The 17,577-nt window shown below is 37.6% G+C and overlaps 2 protein-coding genes and 2 pseudogenes across 2 annotated transcripts; 1 reads left to right on the forward strand and 3 right to left on the reverse strand.

Moving 5' to 3' along the window:
• Positions 1–87: 87 nt before the first annotated feature.
• On the reverse strand, positions 88–2,903 carry LOC121753811 (protein YELLOW LEAF 1, choloroplastic-like). The gene is made up of 5 exons (XM_042149069.1): positions 2,844–2,903; positions 2,171–2,243; positions 1,335–1,492; positions 932–1,007; positions 88–499 (listed from the first exon to the last, which is right to left on the reverse strand). The coding sequence occupies exons 2-5, from the start codon at positions 2,217–2,219 to the stop codon at positions 303–305; spliced, it is 480 nt and encodes a 159-aa protein (XP_042005003.1). The 5' UTR covers positions 2,220–2,243; positions 2,844–2,903; the 3' UTR covers positions 88–302.
• Positions 2,904–5,254: 2,351 nt separating this feature from the next.
• LOC121755448 (E3 ubiquitin-protein ligase At4g11680-like) lies at positions 5,255–7,368 on the reverse strand. The gene is made up of 3 exons (XM_042150739.1): positions 6,281–7,368; positions 5,854–6,190; positions 5,255–5,648 (listed from the first exon to the last, which is right to left on the reverse strand). Exons 1-3 carry the CDS (start codon positions 6,760–6,762, stop codon positions 5,502–5,504), a joined length of 966 nt encoding a protein of 321 aa, XP_042006673.1. The 5' UTR covers positions 6,763–7,368; the 3' UTR covers positions 5,255–5,501.
• A 1,157-nt stretch (positions 7,369–8,525) lies between these two features.
• LOC121755449 lies at positions 8,526–10,946 on the forward strand (annotated as a pseudogene).
• Positions 10,947–11,199: 253 nt separating this feature from the next.
• Positions 11,200–14,005, reverse strand: LOC121755447 (annotated as a pseudogene).
• Positions 14,006–17,577: the final 3,572 nt, after the last annotated feature.

Here is a 17,577-nt window from a genome sequence, read left to right on the forward strand (position 1 = left end):
TTCATCAAATTATACAGTATCTGTAGGTTAAAACAATGTCTATACATCTAGAACAATTGGACCCAATCAATAATCTCATCGACAAAATAATTGCAATGAGTCATATTTTACTGCACCCTCAACTCTCAATTCAAGCTGAAGACGACTATAATTAGTGCACGGTACATTTTTTGTCACCAGAAATCCCACAACTACATTCTATATCCTACTAAAGCACCCAGCAAGACATAGATCATCCAATAACCAATAGTGTTAAAGGTAAAGAGGAAGTGATATAGCATTAACGGAACACATGCTCTCTCTCATCTTCTCCTTTCATCTCTGTAAGTCCCTTCACTCTCTTGATCTTTCAAAAAACCCAGAAAAGCAAGGAAGCCAAAGAAGAAGAACCCACCGGACCAGTTTCCACCACCACCACCACCTCCTCCGCCGCCATCACCATCATCACGGGGTGGAAATCCATCTCCACCATCATCTAGATCTGGAGACTTTTCTTTTCCTGAAACGGGTAAAATATTAATGTTTCAGGCATCGGATTGCAACATATTGGCTAACCCAAGAAGAAGCTCAGGTTCTTTATAGTGATTACACGTTGATAAAATATGCATAATACATGGTATCAATCACAAAGAGCTCATTTATAAGATAGGTCATAGACTGGCATACTTCTTAACGAGCTTGAAATAGGGAGCCATCTCAAGATGGATTGTTCTTGGCAGCAGCCCAGGGTGTCATGTTATAGTCATAGTTTACATACTAAACTATACAGTACATAAAGAAGAGAGGAGGGGTGTGTGGAAACATATTTTAAGAACAACTCTACTTTATACCAAACTCATTCTCGCACCTCTGAAATACATTATCAAGCAGGCTTAACTAAATTTAAAACTTGCATGCTACATCAAACCAAGTGCATAGAAAAAAAAATCACCTTGGATGGGTGCAACTGTTATGGTAGATGACTGGCGAGTCACAGTTTGTGTTTGTTCTGAAGCACAGGTGGCACTCTGCAGTTCAAGAAACACACTAAGCTGATTAGATCTACTTAGTGTTGCTGGCTACCAAGAACAAGACAGACACAGCTCTTCTTACAAGTTAAAACCCACTTTTGGGAGCCAACATAATAATTGCCAAGATCTTAATTTCTTTCAATCTATAAAGAATATTGCAGCATCTTCTGCTGGTTTGTGGATTAGCCAAAAGTAACAGTAACTTCACATGCACGTGCTAAATGTTTTGTACAAGTAGGTTCCATCCTCAAAGATATGATTACATATTCATAGCAGATAGCTGGAGTACGAAACATAAGTAGAACATCAAATAAGGTAAGTTACCAGAGCAGCAGCACATATCACAGAAGCACGTTTAATTCTGGAAGAATGAGTAATGATTCTTTGCCTTTCAAGTGAATGAAACTGCAAGCAAAGCGGCTTTACTCGAACTGGAGCTTGGACGTTCTTTTGTGGCTTCAAATACCGGTCTTGTGATTGTACTAAAAAGAGAAAGAAATCTCCGTATAAGTTACTAATATCAATAACATGAAACTTCAACTGCAACATAGTGAAGAAAACTGGAATAATATTACTGTCAGTTGTATATAGCTCAGCTCATTTATAGCACAAATCATATTTAAAGGAATTAAGTATTCTCGACTCCTTGCAGTGCAATCAACTGATGAACCAGAAAGTGGATTTATTAAACCATATCTAGAGGGCTGCAAGATGCACCTTGCACCTTGCAAAAGAATAATTATGTTCCCTTGTCCTACAAAATCCGATTAATTGTTCTTGGACTTTACCGGACTGTTTCGCATTATGCCCAACTAGAGTAAGTTGACAGACTATCATTATCTAGTCTATAACTAAAACTAAACAGAATACAAATCTATGGGCTTTAAGGCCTATGCTGTTAAGCAAACATTTCTGGAATGTTCAAACCAATCAGAACCCCGTTCTCTTACCTAATCACGCTCCTTGAAAACATATGTGATAGTATATTTCGCAAGCACAACAGATGAATTAGTCTACCTAAATCACATTACCTAACGACAATGCAAATAGCCAATTGAAAATTTTAAAGCTTCCAAAGCATCAACTAGTGTGAGATGTTCATTACAGCAGAAAAAACATAAGATACCATGCAATTTACACATCTGGTGATAGAGTCATACCAAGACATGGTGATGTAATTGGACTGGAAACAGTGGCAATGAGTGACATGTCCCTCTTTATTACAGATACCACCTGGGAAAAGTCGATATCAAAATTTCATGAGCATGCCTACATTAATATTAATTGAAGTTAAAAAACTTTCAGTTTGTATGTAGCATAAAACAGCTCCAATATTCCAAGAGTGAGCTGCTCTGCAATAATTGCCACATATCTAGACACCACCACAATGTCTTGACTTAGAAACAAAAACAAAAACTGGTGCAATCTTCTTGAAATACTTCACATAAACCACCAATTCCCAATGGAAGCATCAGAAACCACACCCAAACACACAAAATCAAAGCTGTTTTACTGAACAGTTTCATGATAAGAAACCAATTTTAACCCTATCTTTTCTGCTAAACACAAAAGAAAATTAAAATACAGCAGTTCGGATGAATATAAACCAAATCGCAGCCCTCTGTCGAAGATCAATTCTTAATTTTTCGGGGAAAAAAAAGAAAAACGAATAAAATAGATAAAGACAACCGCAAACCGAACAATAAATCTTCATCTAGAACATCATTGCAATAAATTAACAAAGGGTAATTAAGGGAATGAATTAGCATGTTTTGAAAATACCTAATTCTGAAGAAGTGAAGAGCGGCGGAGATTCTGAGGCGAGCAGTGTGCCTGGAATCGGCCGGAATGGCAGAGGAGCGAACCGGAGGGAGCGAGAGAGGTCAGCAAAAGAAGGGAGGAGATTATTAGATGACAAATGCCTTTTTATGCAGCGTGCATCGCACGTGAATTTTATTTCCTCTTTGACAACTAATTAATTAATTAATAGTGTATGATTTTAATTAATCAATTATGATTTTTTAAGTGGATGTGAGTCGGTTTAATGGTATACTGGTAGTATTTGAGGCTAAATGTTTTGATTTTGAGTTTCATGTGATATAATCTTTAAATTTATAGTAGTATTCATTTAAATTTATAGTAGTATTCATTTATCTATGAAAAAATTATAGTTTTCTAATATTTAATATTATAATAAATTTGTAATTTAATTTAGAGAATTATAAGGGTAAAATAGGTACGTACTAGTACTTTAACTCGTAAATATATTATTTTATTGAATAAGGGATTTTTTCTTTTAATGACTAATTTAGGTGTTATGCGTAGACTTTATACCCAAGACCCCAATAAACATATTCACATAACAAAACATAATTAATGAGCCCCATTTAGCCGCCTTAGATACAAGGGTGGTCAACGAAGATAAAAGCCCAAATTAATTCATGTAGAACAATTGTCCACCTTATCATTTATCATCCATAAATCTGGAAATAATTAAAAAATGTAGGGTCATTTACATGATGTAAAAATAAATACAAATATAATGAGAAAAACTCAAATTCGAAGTTAGAGCATCCACGTCCGTGCTCTTGCCAATAAATACGGATGTGGGCCCGGATCCACTTTTTCTGCCAGCTCTTAGGCAAGAGCACAACACCCACATCCATGTTTTTCAGCAATGACGAGCACAAGGATCCCACCATTCTATTATTCAATTTAAATAAAAACATTTCCACAATATTAAAATTCATTAAAAATACCCAAAATACTATTACTAATTACTAAAAAATTTAAAATTACATAATTAAAATCCTTAAAATTAAAATTTTCATAATTAAAGTCTTAAAAATTAAAAATTACATAATTAAATTCATAAGTGGCCGAATTCCATCCAAATGGATGATGAATGTGTGTATTTATAGATGATTTTTGGATTAATTTTTTAAAAAAAATTCAAAAAAATGGTAATAAAACGGCTATATTTTTGAGAATCCGAAAATATATATATTTTTTTATTTTTGGTATTATTTTTTATTTTTTAAAAAAAATAAAAGAAAATGTCAACGACCAATAGAAACGCACCACGTCGCCCTGCTCGCTGGCACGGACAGGCGTGTCCTTGCCAGCGGCAAGAACGGACGGACAACGTAATACAACCGATGCGGATGCTCTTGTGCCAACGATGCAACTCTTTTTTTAAAAAAAATCTAAATAGAGAATATCTCAAAAACATTGTTTAGTAGGAGCACAAGGTTTTTAAATAAAGCATAAATGTTTTTAAGGTAAGAATTAGAAATAAAATTAGATACTCCCTCCGTCCCACAATAAGAGTTACACTTAGCTATTTTAGTCCGTCCCACAATAAAAGTCATACTTCATTTTTATCATAAATGGTAAGAAAGCCCCACATTTCACTAACTTACTCCACTCACATTTTATTATAAAACTAATATAAAAAGTGGATTAAAAATTGGATCATATTCCACTAACTTTTCCAACTCACTATTCTTTACATTCTTAAAATATGTACCTATAATAAAAGTAATTTCTATTATTGGACGGAGGGAGTATCATACTTAGCTAAAATAATCATTTTAATCCGATGATGCTTCTTTTTCCTCTATTCCCTATTTCCGTACGTATTTTTTATTTTGCAGATAATATATGGAAGCTTTGTCTCATTCATATATCAATTCATTAATGTATTTTTTATTTTGCAGATAATATATGGAAGCTTTGTCTCATTCATATATCAATTCATTAATGTTAGTATAATATTATATCCATACTTAATTTTGATTATTAACTATGGAGTACAATCTTTTACACTTCGATTAAAAATTTAGTTGTCCGAATACACTATGTTTATGTGTCCAAACTCAAACCAAGATGAAAAGCATGAATATTTATGTTATATGTGTCCGAATCACTAAATTTTTACTCATTTCAACAAATTATGGTACCATCCTTTTAATTATTCCTCCTTAGACATAGTCCATAACCTCGTAACAAAATTGTTGAGATGGCATTGTCTTTCTATGTTCCCACTTCTTGTATTCTTGAAAAGTGGAATATAGTTGAAGATGAATTATCAAATTTTTAGGCCACTTTAATCTTAGAAAATGTTTTTGGTGGTTGGTAGGAGTATAAGTTTCTGTTGTGTTTTAGGTACTCGAGCTAAATAAATAAATAAAAAACAATTCATTCGATAATTGGACTGCACAGCCTCTGATTCCCCACAACAATTAAAAAAAGCAGAAAAAACAAGCATTTGTATATATGATATCTAAGTATCTAACTGTTTTCCAAAGCAAATCTTGATACCTATTACTGGTGAGCCTTCAATATACATGGCCTCCACTCACTCTAGTAATATTCTGTGTTTGCACAACTTATAAACATGCATCTCCTTTTCCTTTTTTCCCTATTTTGGCAACAAAAAAAATAATGTACTACCACCTAAAAAATAGTACAAGAATATTTGGGCAGTTTTTACTTGTCTATCTCCTGCTTACAAAGAGGGCAGCATGAGATAATCTTGAGCCACTGGTCCACACAGTTGAGGTGAAAAAGATGAGTACATGGCAACTGCCTTATTTCTTCCTTTTCCTTGTACTTAGCCAGACATATACAACACTCCTGCAATAAACAAAACAAAACAAATATGTATAAATCTCATCAGCCCCTTTTCCTTTTCAAGAATCAGATAAGATTGAAACATAAGATAACTACCATCAAACATTAACTTCATGCCGACAAACTGTGGGTCATATGATGTGTGTGTTTTAACTTTTACGCTACTGTGAAAGAATATTTGTGTGGGAAAGTAATAGTAAAAAATTACTTGAATCTCAAGATTCTGAGCCTGCTCTACATCCTTGTATCTCCAGCTTGGGAGGGCGGAGAGCTGCTCCTCGGTTGCTCCGCGGCTGAGGGAGGCCGAGTTCATGTTATACCCCAGGAGGGTGCTGAGCAACGGCACGCAGCAGCAGAGCAGCACGAACAGTATGAACGGGAACGAGTAGGTGACAGCCTTCCACGCCAGGAACGAGATGCAGAGGACGTGGAGCTTGGGAGCTCGGTGGTATGATCCGAAGCGCGTGTCGAACACCCACACGTTGCCCATCACAAACCATATCGCAAACAGCAACTCGAGCCACGTCTTGCATTTCTGCAAGTCTCTGATCACACACACACACACACACAGATACATCAGCACCAAAATCAATAAGCACTACTATCATTTGAAATCGAAAATATACGATCCCTACCTCGATTCATCGTGGCTTCGTTCAACATCTCGCTGAGATAGATAAACATGGCTGTAGCGGTAAAGGAGAAGAACGAGGCTAAGGAAGCATCCGAAAGCATAGCCGACGACCCAAATTCGCATCGGCCAAACCGGCTTCTCGTCTTTGGTGATGACCAAAACGTAAGGCGTGACGAGGATTTGAACCGCCAGCGCCACGAACTCCATCAGCATCCATCTCTTCGAATCGAACGGGTTCGGCCCGAGGTCCGACCCTGACCCGTTCTGGTAATGAAACACTCTCCTCAGAAAACTATACGACCTCGACCTCGATATCTTCATCGCTAATCTTATCATGAACGGAGGCGTATTCCTCGACGGCTGCCGCGGCCACGAGTTTAGGCCAACCCTCTCATCCACAGCTGCCGGCAAAGCCGATGAAATCGATATACCGCTTGCAGAAGTGCATAGTGAATCCGGACTGAAGAAATACCTCGTATTCATTGATTAGTATTTCTCAGAGGCAAAAACACAAACACTTAGCGCTCAATACTCTTTCTACTCCAAAAACCATGGCCTTAAAAACAAAATTGGCGCAGTAGTAATTAGCAATTTAGCACAACCGAATCTTGATTCTAAAATAGAATAATAAAGAAAGGACGTGATTAAGGTGAGGCGTAGCAGTTGGCAAAAGAGTGGAAGGTGGAAAATGGATGGGGATCGCGACCAAGAATCCAACGGCTTTGCTTTGATTCAAAGTGAGTTGAGAAACAGAGTATGGACGGTTGGCCTAACTTCCTGAGGTCTATTTGTTTAACTGCGAAGCAAGTGTTGTTCATTTGAGAATAGAGGCTTCCTCGCTGTGTCGATTTGATTAGCATAACAAAGCAGTTTTTCTTTGATTGTGATGTTAACGTCGCGAATACTATAAATTAAGCAGACGGGTCTAAGAGAATAAGGTGTGTTGACCAGTTGCGAATTTTTAAACGATTTTGAATAGTGGCGGTTAGAGACGGAGTAGCTCTGTTGGTTCAATTTCATGGTTGCTGCTCTGCTATACATCGTGTGTGGGCCCACGATTTGTGAAGAAGAAGATGTGGAAGCCTATAACTGGTCAACCAACAAATTTTGATGCTATCTTTCGCACCGCCGACCTAAGTAAATTCATTTTTATGGAGTATAATACGGAGTATTATGTACTCCCTCCGTCTCGGACTACTCACACATTTCCTTTTCGGCACGGAGATTAAGGAATGAGTGTATAGCAAAGTCAACAATTGCGGCTGTAGGTGATAATTTTTACTAAAAATGGAAAGAGTGCAAATAACTTGAGACGCCCAGAAAGGAAATAAGTGCAAGTAGTCCGGGACGGGGGAGTACATAAAGACAATAAAAATAGACTTAAATCTTCATTATAATAATAATTTATCCAAATAAAAATACTGAAATAAAAAAATTTACTAAAAGGTGAATTGACAAATAAATCTTAAAAGAGGGTCAAATTATAGTTCCATCTCTTTTTTTTTCAAAATATGAAAAATAAATCATAAAGTTTGAGAGATTCGTAACCGTCACATCCTTTCATTTTCTAGTGGAATACTTGCTGACGTGACACCCGATTTATAACACGTGGATAAAATGACGTTGGGCAAAACGACAAAACAAAAATTTTATCCGCTTGTTTTAAATTTTCTCTCACACTAGCAAGTAATTCACTAGAAAAAAAATGAATGATTAGATGATTGCAAAATTTTTAAGCTACATAATTTTTTTTTGGGTAAAAAGATTTATATTTCACTTTTATTTTATATTGGTATAAAATGTTTGAAGTTTACATAAATCGTATAAAATGTTTCATTATTATTTCATGCTTTGTTCGCCGTGAAGGTAAAGAGTTAATGACGTTCAAACATATATGATGAAATGTGTTAAATTAAAATACTTGCACTGATTATACAAACTTGAAACATTTTGTATCAATAAAAAATAAAAGTAATACATAATTACCCATATTTTGAAAAACTGTGTGAATGCTTTTGTAATTTATTTGAGAATTTCACTTTATTAAATCAGAATGTTGCCTTATCCAACATGGCCAAGCCCAAGATATTAAAATGAGAATGTTGCCTTGCCTTATCCAGCATGGCAAAGCCCAAACTAGTTTCTAATAGCCTGGTCTTTAAATAATGGGCTATCGGCCCATTGTGCTAACTGTTTCTTTGAAATAGAAATAAAAATATTTATATTTATAGGTCGTAAATTGAGTCTTCGAGCTCTGTGTGTCGCCAATTGTCATTATTATCCAACTCCCACAGAAATTCCCAAATCGAAAGCACCTCCGATCTCCTAGGGTTTCCAATATCCTACTCGGCGACCGATTGTGAAGATTATCAGCTCTCGAGGTGTATTCCTATCGATCGCAGCTCCGATTTTGAGAATCTCCAGCTCCCGCGATGACGACCGCTGCAAGACCTACCTGGGCACCAGCCAAAGGTGGGAATGAACAAGGGGGAACTCGAATCTTCGGTCCATCTCAAAAGTATTCGTCTAGGGACATCGCTGCTCATACTACCCTCAAACCTAGGTTCGTTCTTTTCGCATCTATCATCCTCAAATTTTCTTAGGTTTTGTTTTCTGTTTTCCTTGAAATTTCTTAGGGTTTGTTCCTGTTTACGGTACATGTGTAGAAATTCTGTTTTATTACGTCTTTATTTTACAAACTGGAGTTCTTAACAAGGGAAGAGGTTGGCGTCGAACTATTGGGTGATATACTGATATTTGTTATATAGGTTCAGGTCTTCTACTTTTCTTATAAAAAGAAGGTGGATATATTTAATGTCAAACTTAGGGATTCATCACTTTAGGGTGTAAACTAATTTAGTCTGTCAATGTAGGTGAATAATGAGAATATTTTTCGCGTTGTATTGTTATGGTGATGTTTAACTTTTACTTGGGACTTTCACAAGCTAAAGATATGAATTCAAGTGTTTTTATCCTCATTGAGGACACATAATTAGCATTCTCTGTTTACTCGTACAATTTGATGCCAACTTTAATCTGAATACCAGTTTATTTTGTCCTGATGGTCTGGTGCAGAAAGGAAGGACAAGACACCAAGATGAGGTGCAAAGGAGAAATCTAAGGGAAGAGCTAGAGGATCGAGAGAGGAGGCATTTCTCATCAAAAGGTTTGGTTTTCTCCATGGCCAACTGAAAGATATATTTCACTTCTGAGTTTTATGTATCTAGCTGTGAGTTCTCAAGTGATTTAATTTGTTAATACAAATCTTTATTCTATGTTATGCAGAGGATAGAGATCGCCGGAAGGGAAATCATCTCCTTTTAGAAGGTAAACAATGCATGGTTGCTTGTCTGGAGTTTGAAAATTGGAACTGTATGCTTTTCTTGAATAAGCAGTAATTGGTCTACTCTATTTGCAGGGTCTAGGAGAGAAGTTGAGGACCGTATTATTCCACGAAGTATAGATGCAGATGATGCTGATGTGAATGCCCAGAGTGATGATGACAGGTTTTCCATTTTCTATTTTTCATCTACTTTTATCATGTTATTGTGTATTTTTGGGTCCTTTCATATGGTGATTTAATGTATTTGTTGTAAAAACTTTTATAATATTATACTAACCATTTGCAGAGGGCAAGTTAATTTTCTCTGATCCCTTTTTATTGAAAAGATAAAATGTTCTATTTATGTTCGCATAAAAATCTTTTCTCTTGGTAATTGCTGACTCAGTATATTAAACATTTGTTGTAGTGATGAAGATGATGATGATGATGATGAGGAAGCACTTCTGCTTGAGCTTGAACGTCTAAGGAGAGAAAAAGCTGAGCAGAAAGAGCGAGAAGTAAGCAGCGTGTTTTCTGTTGTTTTCAAGTTTATGCAGTTATCACTCTTCCTATTGATTGCATTATGTTCTAAAATTTCCAAATTGAAGTATTGACCTAGTAAAACGGGTCTAAGGCATTGCATGCATGTTATATAGGTGGAGTGTATAATTGGAGTTCATGCTAGTCCAATTCATGAATTGTGCTAGGAATGTGAAAATGTAGTCATGATGAAAACTGATGACTTTTTCTCTTTGTAGGAACGTGAAAAACAAGATGAGGAGTTGAAAGCTAAAGAAGAGCAACTTTTGCGTGGAAATCCTCTACTAAACAATCCAACTTCTTTTAGTGTAAAGAGGAGGTACCATAACTATTCCTTCCTTTTGTCTCCTTGGTTTGGGGGGTTGCATCTTTCCTTCAACCTTTTAAAGTTTTTTTTTCTATTTCTTTACTTATTTTATTTTATGCCCAGCTAATCATTCTTCGAATCCAACTTGTTCAGGTGGGATGATGATGTGGTTTTCAAGAACCAAACTCGTGGTGAGACCAAGACTCCTAAGCGCTTCATCAATGACACCATCAGGAGCGACTTCCACAGGAAATTTCTCCATAAATACATGAAATAATGACTTCGCCATTTCACTGATAGAGCTCTGGCCTGATGTTGAGAATTGGGACCACCAAGTGAAACAGTTTTTTGGTCCAAGTATTGATGTGTTATGTGGATTGTATGTGTTTCGAAACTCGTGAAGATTGTATGGATTGTATGTGTTTCACCCTGGAATCCAGTCCTAATATACAGGTTTACCTGATTCTGTTATTAAATATTAAAGCTGCCTTGGATTTATGATGTGGGTGAAATTAGATTATGGTTGCAAGTTGTTGCTTATTATTGTTGCCATATAGTATAATTATATATTGTCAAAGATGAGGTGTGTTTAGCACCTTTGGGTAAAATGAAATCACTATATTGGTAGTACTATATATCAAATGCTGGCTTAGATTGTTCAGTTTATGTCTATGCTATGACCTCCAAATCAAATGATGAACAACCCTTGATAACCTGATTAATGCTAAGTTGAATGTAATGCAAGAAAATCTAGGACTGAAGATAAATATCAATCAATTTGCAGATGTACTTTTGTCATAAACACAATTCTGGACACGTGTGTATTACTCACAAAGCTATATCAAGCCATAATAACACGAACGGCGGCGTCAAATTTGGTTGTGCGGAAGAGCAAACTACAGCACCATCTTCATATCGAAAAACTTGACCCCCACGCACCTCAAAACACCTTTCCACACGACTCATGGCGGTCCGGTATCTGCACATTTCGGTTATTGAGAAGCAGAGTTGTGCACACAACCCACACACCAACTCATTACAGAGCCGATTAAACATTCCAAACAAGATCAGACCACACCAATTCCTATTTACTTTCCTCCTTTTGTCCTTCCAATACAAACTCAACATACAAGTTTTTCAGAGCTATTACAACTGTAGTGATCAGTGGCCCCATTATTGCTCCCTGCAAAAGTGAAGCAAACAAACAGCAAACATCATTTAACCCTATGCCAGCAATAAAGTTTCCATAATAGATAAAGGTACCTAGTGACAAACAACACAATCAAGACAAGAACACACATTTTCCAACGAATCTTATCATGCAACATCTACATAATCTTGTTTGAAAACTTGGTTGAGTAGCATTTAGGAATCAATAGTGTAGAAGACATTCATAAATAAACACAGTATTGTAGCTAGAATATCACAGGATTACAGTAGTAGTACTACATCTTAACAGTCTAAATGGCTATTTGCTAGCAATGAACCGAGTATTTAGCTTTCGTTATGACAATCATAGTTATGATTGATTTTCGTTCAGCTCTGTCGAAGATCATATCTTGCATAGGATGTTCCAACATCATTGTCTAAACTATACATGATCTGATGTAGTTTAACAGAGCTAAAGAAACCATGGAAAGTGATGTTGAGTTATCTATTAAAGTATAATTAACAAACAACAGCAGACAAAGACAGAAGTAAACTACCTCCAATGCAGAGTCGAATAAGGTCATTCCACCGAAGATGCTGAGACCCGTAAGATAAGCACTATGACCAGGAATATCCTCCTGTATCTCAATAGTTCCATACTCCACAAGCACAAGATGAATGATGGACAACATGATTGCCAATAAATATCTTCCCTCGAACATCAACTGCAGGGTTGCTGGTATTGTCGAGATCCAATGGGGAAACAAAGGAATCATGCAGCTCACAAACGCCATTACAGTTGACATATACAAAAAGTGTATTGAGAATAATCTGAAGAGAAGCCAAGTCATGCATCCTTGATAAAAGGCAATCTCAACGGTTGCTAACAGAACTCCCGAGATGGCCTTATTCAGCACTTCAACACACCGGTCTCTTGCAGAAGGCGTGATGGGGAACATATACATCACTTGCTCGGTAACTCCACCAGACTCTGATGTGATCAGATAATACAACACCCAAAAGAACACCATCGATTGCGATACAAAGTTGAGCAGCCCTGCAGCACCGGAGAGAATGGAGCTCCCAACCAAGAACACTAGCTTAGCGCTTCCACCTAGAACAGACGTGCTACTGACTAACACACTCTGCATCACATTCATCCCTGAGAAGCAAACCCCTTCGCCTTCTCCACCAAATCCTCCCTCGTGATCACAACTTCCCGAAAAAGGGAGTCCACTTCGGCGTATATCTGGCCCCAATGCCGCTCCCTTACTCTCTCTTTCAAGCTCAAGAACCTCTCAGCATAAGGGGAAGGACTCATCAAAGCCGTGGACTTGGTGGAAGCGTTCTCTGACGGCGTGATCACAAACTGCTTGATCCCAACAACGAATTCAGTCATGTTATACTGCATTGCCAAGGAATCAATCTGATCCGACACAGTCTCGTAGAGCTTGGTCGAATACATATCCACCATTCCGGGAACATCGTTATCTTCCATCCATTTCTTCACACCAATCCTCTCAGCATAGTTGCTCTCCTCCACATGAGACTTGAGAGCAAAAACAGCATCTTTCCCCTCCAACCCAATTTTGTAAGAGAAGAACATAATCCCAGCTAAAGAGCCAACAATCATAGCAACAATCAAACCAATAGCAATAAAAGTCTTCAACCGTGACAATATAACCCTCGTGAAAAACGCACTCACCGGCAGCCTACGGAAGCTCTTGCTCCTAAAGGTAGAGACTTTACTCATAGTGTAATCCACAGCATCATTAGTAGTAAACATGAAACCCAAAGCCACAAGCGAAATCGACCCAATCCCACCAATTACTTCATACGCCATCACAAACAACCAAAACGAGACAAGCCACCGCACAAGCTTGTAGAAAGCGCTCTGCTTCCTCCGCATTGGAGTAGCAGCCTCCTTCTTCCTAAGCGCAACTCCAAATACCAATTCCTTGATCTCAACTAGGGTTCCGAAGAAGACCCTGAAAATGGCGACGGGGATTGCTAACGTGGTCTCGGTTAGCCCCAATTTCAAGGGCTCAGCCCAGAATCCGAAGAGGGCTTCCTGAATTCCTCGGAGAGGGATCGAGCAGAGCACGGCCACAAAATGGGGCGCAGGAAATTCTCGAGGAGCTTGCCGACTCCGAAGACGAGGAAGATGGTGAAGACGAGGCCGGCGTGGGCCATGGCGATGTAGAGAGCGAGGCGCACCTGGGGATCACTGGAGAGGGAATTGGCGTCGCCGTCATCGGGCGGAGGCTGCGCCGCCGCCGCAGGAGGCGCCGGATTGGTGTCGGGTTTTCTGATTGAGGCGGATCGGAACATTTCCTGCCAGGGAGGGCAGAAGGTGTTAGATTTTGATTTGGATTCTGAATCGTATGGAACCAAGGCCATAATGTGGAGAGGGGAATGACGTCAAGCCCCCTCTTTCATGGGAAAAATTGGGTCTTCGTTGCGATTCTAGAGAGGGATAAGGGAGTGGGTTTGGGATAATTAACAGAATTTCAGAGAGTGGAGAAGAGGTCTTGCTCTGTTTCTCTTGTCTCTTTGTCTCTCTGAGTCAGTTTGATTTTTCTTTTGATTTACAATTAAATTCAGTGTCAAGCAATGATTAGTTATTTTGAGTGGAGTGACGAATAAGCCCTTTCCGGTTTTCTAACTTTTCACATGGGGGCCCACCACTCGCACGGTAGTTGTCGGCACGGTTTGGATTGGTCATACGTTTGTGAACCTAATCATTTTTTACTCATCTATTTTGGGGAGTATTTTACTCCCTCCCATACACTCCCTCGTCCCCGATTAAGAATCACTTTTTTCCATTTCGGTCCATTCCCGATTAAAAGTTACTCTTACTACTTACTATATTTGGACATCAAAAATACCATAAACGTCAAAGAGGTCCCACATTCCACCACCTAACTCCATTTATTACACCACAAATTCAAACACTTCCTTAAAATCTGTGCCCGATCAAAGAGTGACTCCTAATTGGGGACGGAGGGAGTAATTGTCAATATTATTGTGAGATCTATTTTTTATATTAATTCTATGATAAAATGGGAGTGAATTGATTTGGTGGAATATGAGATTTATTTATCATTTATAATAAAAATAAATTGTTATAATTATTATAAAATTGACCGAAATAGAAAAGAATGATAAGTATTGTGAGACAGAGGGAATAACATTTTTCATTTTTTAGGATCGCAATTATAGTAATCATATATTCTTCTACTAGTAACTTACTAATCAAAACTTATTTAACTGATGATTACGGTTTTGATTACTCATTTAGGTATTTATAGAATTAATTACTCGTTTACTTATTTCTTAATTAAATAAATAAGGGAGGGATGCACAATTTGAGTGCAATCTTCTATTTATAATTAAATTCTTTAACGAGGTAATGTTTTTGGCGATTTCTTGATTTTAGTGAGTTTGAGTGGTTGAATATTTACTTGTTTTAATAGATTATAGATATTTTTGGGCAAGGTTTTTATGATGGGTGGTAGTGGCGATCGATTTATCTGAAAAATGAGAGCTAATGTTGCTCCTTTTTTTGGTGAGTGCAAAACTCAACCCCATATCTTGGCGAGTTCGCATCATGACACTGATGGTTGCCTCCATAGTATGTAATCCTTTTGGATATTCTTGATTTTGGTTGTTTAATTATTGCGATATTTGATAATGTTTCAGTTTGGTTAAGTTGTTATGATAATATCGTGATGTTGGTCGAGGGTGGATGAGTAGCAATTGAAGGTTGGCATGGGATTGTGGATTCTATAGCTTCCATATAAATATAATATTATGCGTTGGTATGTTCAATCATTAATTTTGTTGACGAGTAGAGAGTTGCTAATGAATTATTGTGTTGCATCAATTCAAACACAAATCAACAAATTAAACTCTCAAACATTGATCAATACCTAACGTAATATCTGTTTCAAAGGATGGTCCAATCCTCTTAAATTAGAGAAGAAATCAAAGGAATCTAATTTTATAAAATATAAGTTATTTGATTACAGTTTTTTTTGCCTTCCTAAATGTAAATCAATCAAAGGAATATTGTAAATTTTTGTCAATAGCAGTGAATTAATCAGTTCCACGTGTATACGAAACTACAAAAAATAAAACTCAGACGATTCAAGTCATTGAGAAAAGCCTAAAACGACGTCGTGGGATGGAAATCGCCAGAACCAGAGCTTAGACCTCTACTGTAGCTATGGAAGCTTCGGATGAGATCTTACTCAACTCGCTAGCGAACTCGGGCGTACCGATTCCGCTCGGCTGCTCTTCTGTCCGAGACCTCACACCGCCCTCTCTCTTCTCCCTCTGCTCCGCCGCCCTCCGCTTGATCGATGGCCAGCGTTATGCGTCGGCTTTTCCTCCATGCTTGCCGGAGGATTCCATCCCTGATAGGCTCAAAATCACTGCTCGGAACTCGCACACGCCTCTTCCATACTTGAATGAGTTAGGCTACAGCCCGAACCTCAGTTTCCACAAGGTTTCCACTGCTTCTCTTCCATACTTGTTTTCACTGTACGATTTAATTAGGAAAGTGTTTCATAGTACTATAATTCAATTCTTAAGGGTTAGGATCTCAATTGTGCATTTCAATTCACACAATTTCTCGTTTCTCCATCATATGGAGCAATTATCTCTGATGAAGTGATATGGATTTTCATTAGGCAGTTTCTGTACCCATCCGAGGAGGACTCGTATAACCTAGTTAGATTTTTTGGTGCAAAACTCTCTGAATCTTCTGGAGCTCGCACAGCGCCTTTAAAGATGGAGGTAAAGGAAGACGTTGTGGGACAAGGAGAGCTCGGTGATGGAGGAGATACTGTGCAAATTGAAAGAATTTTAGATGGATTTAATTCAGCTTTACACAATGTGAAACTAGAGGATAAAGAAACTAATGCGAAGGAGATCGGTATTCGTGTATATCAGAAGGGGTTGAGAGCTCCAGAAGCAATGACCAAAAAAATTCTCAGGTAAATTTGTTTGTGATTAGCTTGAAAGCTTAGCAGTAATATTCTCTTAGAAAAAATCATTTTACAGTCCAACATCAAACTGATACTGAAAAATGCAGCGGAGAGAAGTATACGCCTCTGTGAATTTTGTAATATTGAAATTGGCGATTCTTGTTTCCGTTGATTTTATGTATCGTATACTTACTGAGTGCTGAGAGTAGCAAGTTATCTCTACTTGCAGCATCTGATTGAAGAGTTGCAACTGTTAAAAGCAGCTGCAAAAATTGTGTGTGATGGCCAGCATCCTGTTGAATTTACATTGATCAGCTAATCGGTCAATGAACCTGGAAGCCAAAAGACATAAGCTAAAAGGAGCTGGAATCAGAGTGGTAGGATTTGTTGATGGTTTGCTTGGAGTTTTAATTTTACTGAACCAACACCTGAAACAGACAGGCTTTACGGGTATTTTTTTCATTTTATGTCCGTTTGATAGATTTATTATCTTTGAATTTTGCAGGAGTATACCATTCACTGAGTGAGAGAAGTGTGGTGACATATTTCCACGAAAGATCGTCATGAATTTTCAAGGCAGGATGCTACTGAAGGACCTCTGTTGGAGAAGAAGAGAAAATCTGGAACATCTTCTTCTTCAGGTCAACTTTCAGGCTTGCCACGTATGCAAATTTTCAACCGGAAAATTACAGGGTCGGGTCAAATGGGAAATACCAACTACCCGATAAGTTCATGACATTATACGGTAATTTTTAGTTCGTGGGAAAACCGGAATTTGACAAAAGTTTGTGACTTTTAGGGCAGTTTACCTTATTTATTAGTACTACTCCATCCGTTCCATAGTAATAGAGTCATTTTGCCATTTTGGTACGTTCCATAGTAATAGAGTCATTTCCCTTTTAGAAAAGTCAACACATTTTTCCACTACTTTACTTTCTCTTACTTTTTTCTCTCTTCATCTTTCTACCTTTTTCATTTTCCACTTTATT

Source organism: Salvia splendens, chromosome 11 (genome assembly GCF_004379255.2).
Source record: "Salvia splendens isolate huo1 chromosome 11, SspV2, whole genome shotgun sequence".
Taxonomy (NCBI): Eukaryota; Viridiplantae; Streptophyta; class Magnoliopsida; order Lamiales; family Lamiaceae; genus Salvia; species Salvia splendens.

Coding starts and splice junctions, on each gene's coding strand:
- LOC121753811 (XM_042149069.1), bottom strand. CDS start 2,219: ATGTCACTCATTGCCACTGTTTCCAGTCCAATTACATCACCATGTCTT. Junction 1,008..1,334: donor TGATATGTGCTGCTGCTCTG/GTAACTTACCTT, acceptor CTTGAACTGCAG/AGTGCCACCTGTGCTTCAGA. Junction 500..931: donor AACAGTTGCACCCATCCAAG/GTGATTTTTTTT, acceptor TACCCGTTTCAG/GAAAAGAAAAGTCTCCAGAT.
- LOC121755448 (XM_042150739.1), bottom strand. CDS start 6,762: ATGAATACGAGGTATTTCTTCAGTCCGGATTCACTATGCACTTCTGCA. Junction 6,191..6,280: donor CGAAGCCACGATGAATCGAG/GTAGGGATCGTA, acceptor GTGTGTGATCAG/AGACTTGCAGAAATGCAAGA. Junction 5,649..5,853: donor CTCAGAATCTTGAGATTCAA/GTAATTTTTTAC, acceptor TGTTTATTGCAG/GAGTGTTGTATATGTCTGGC.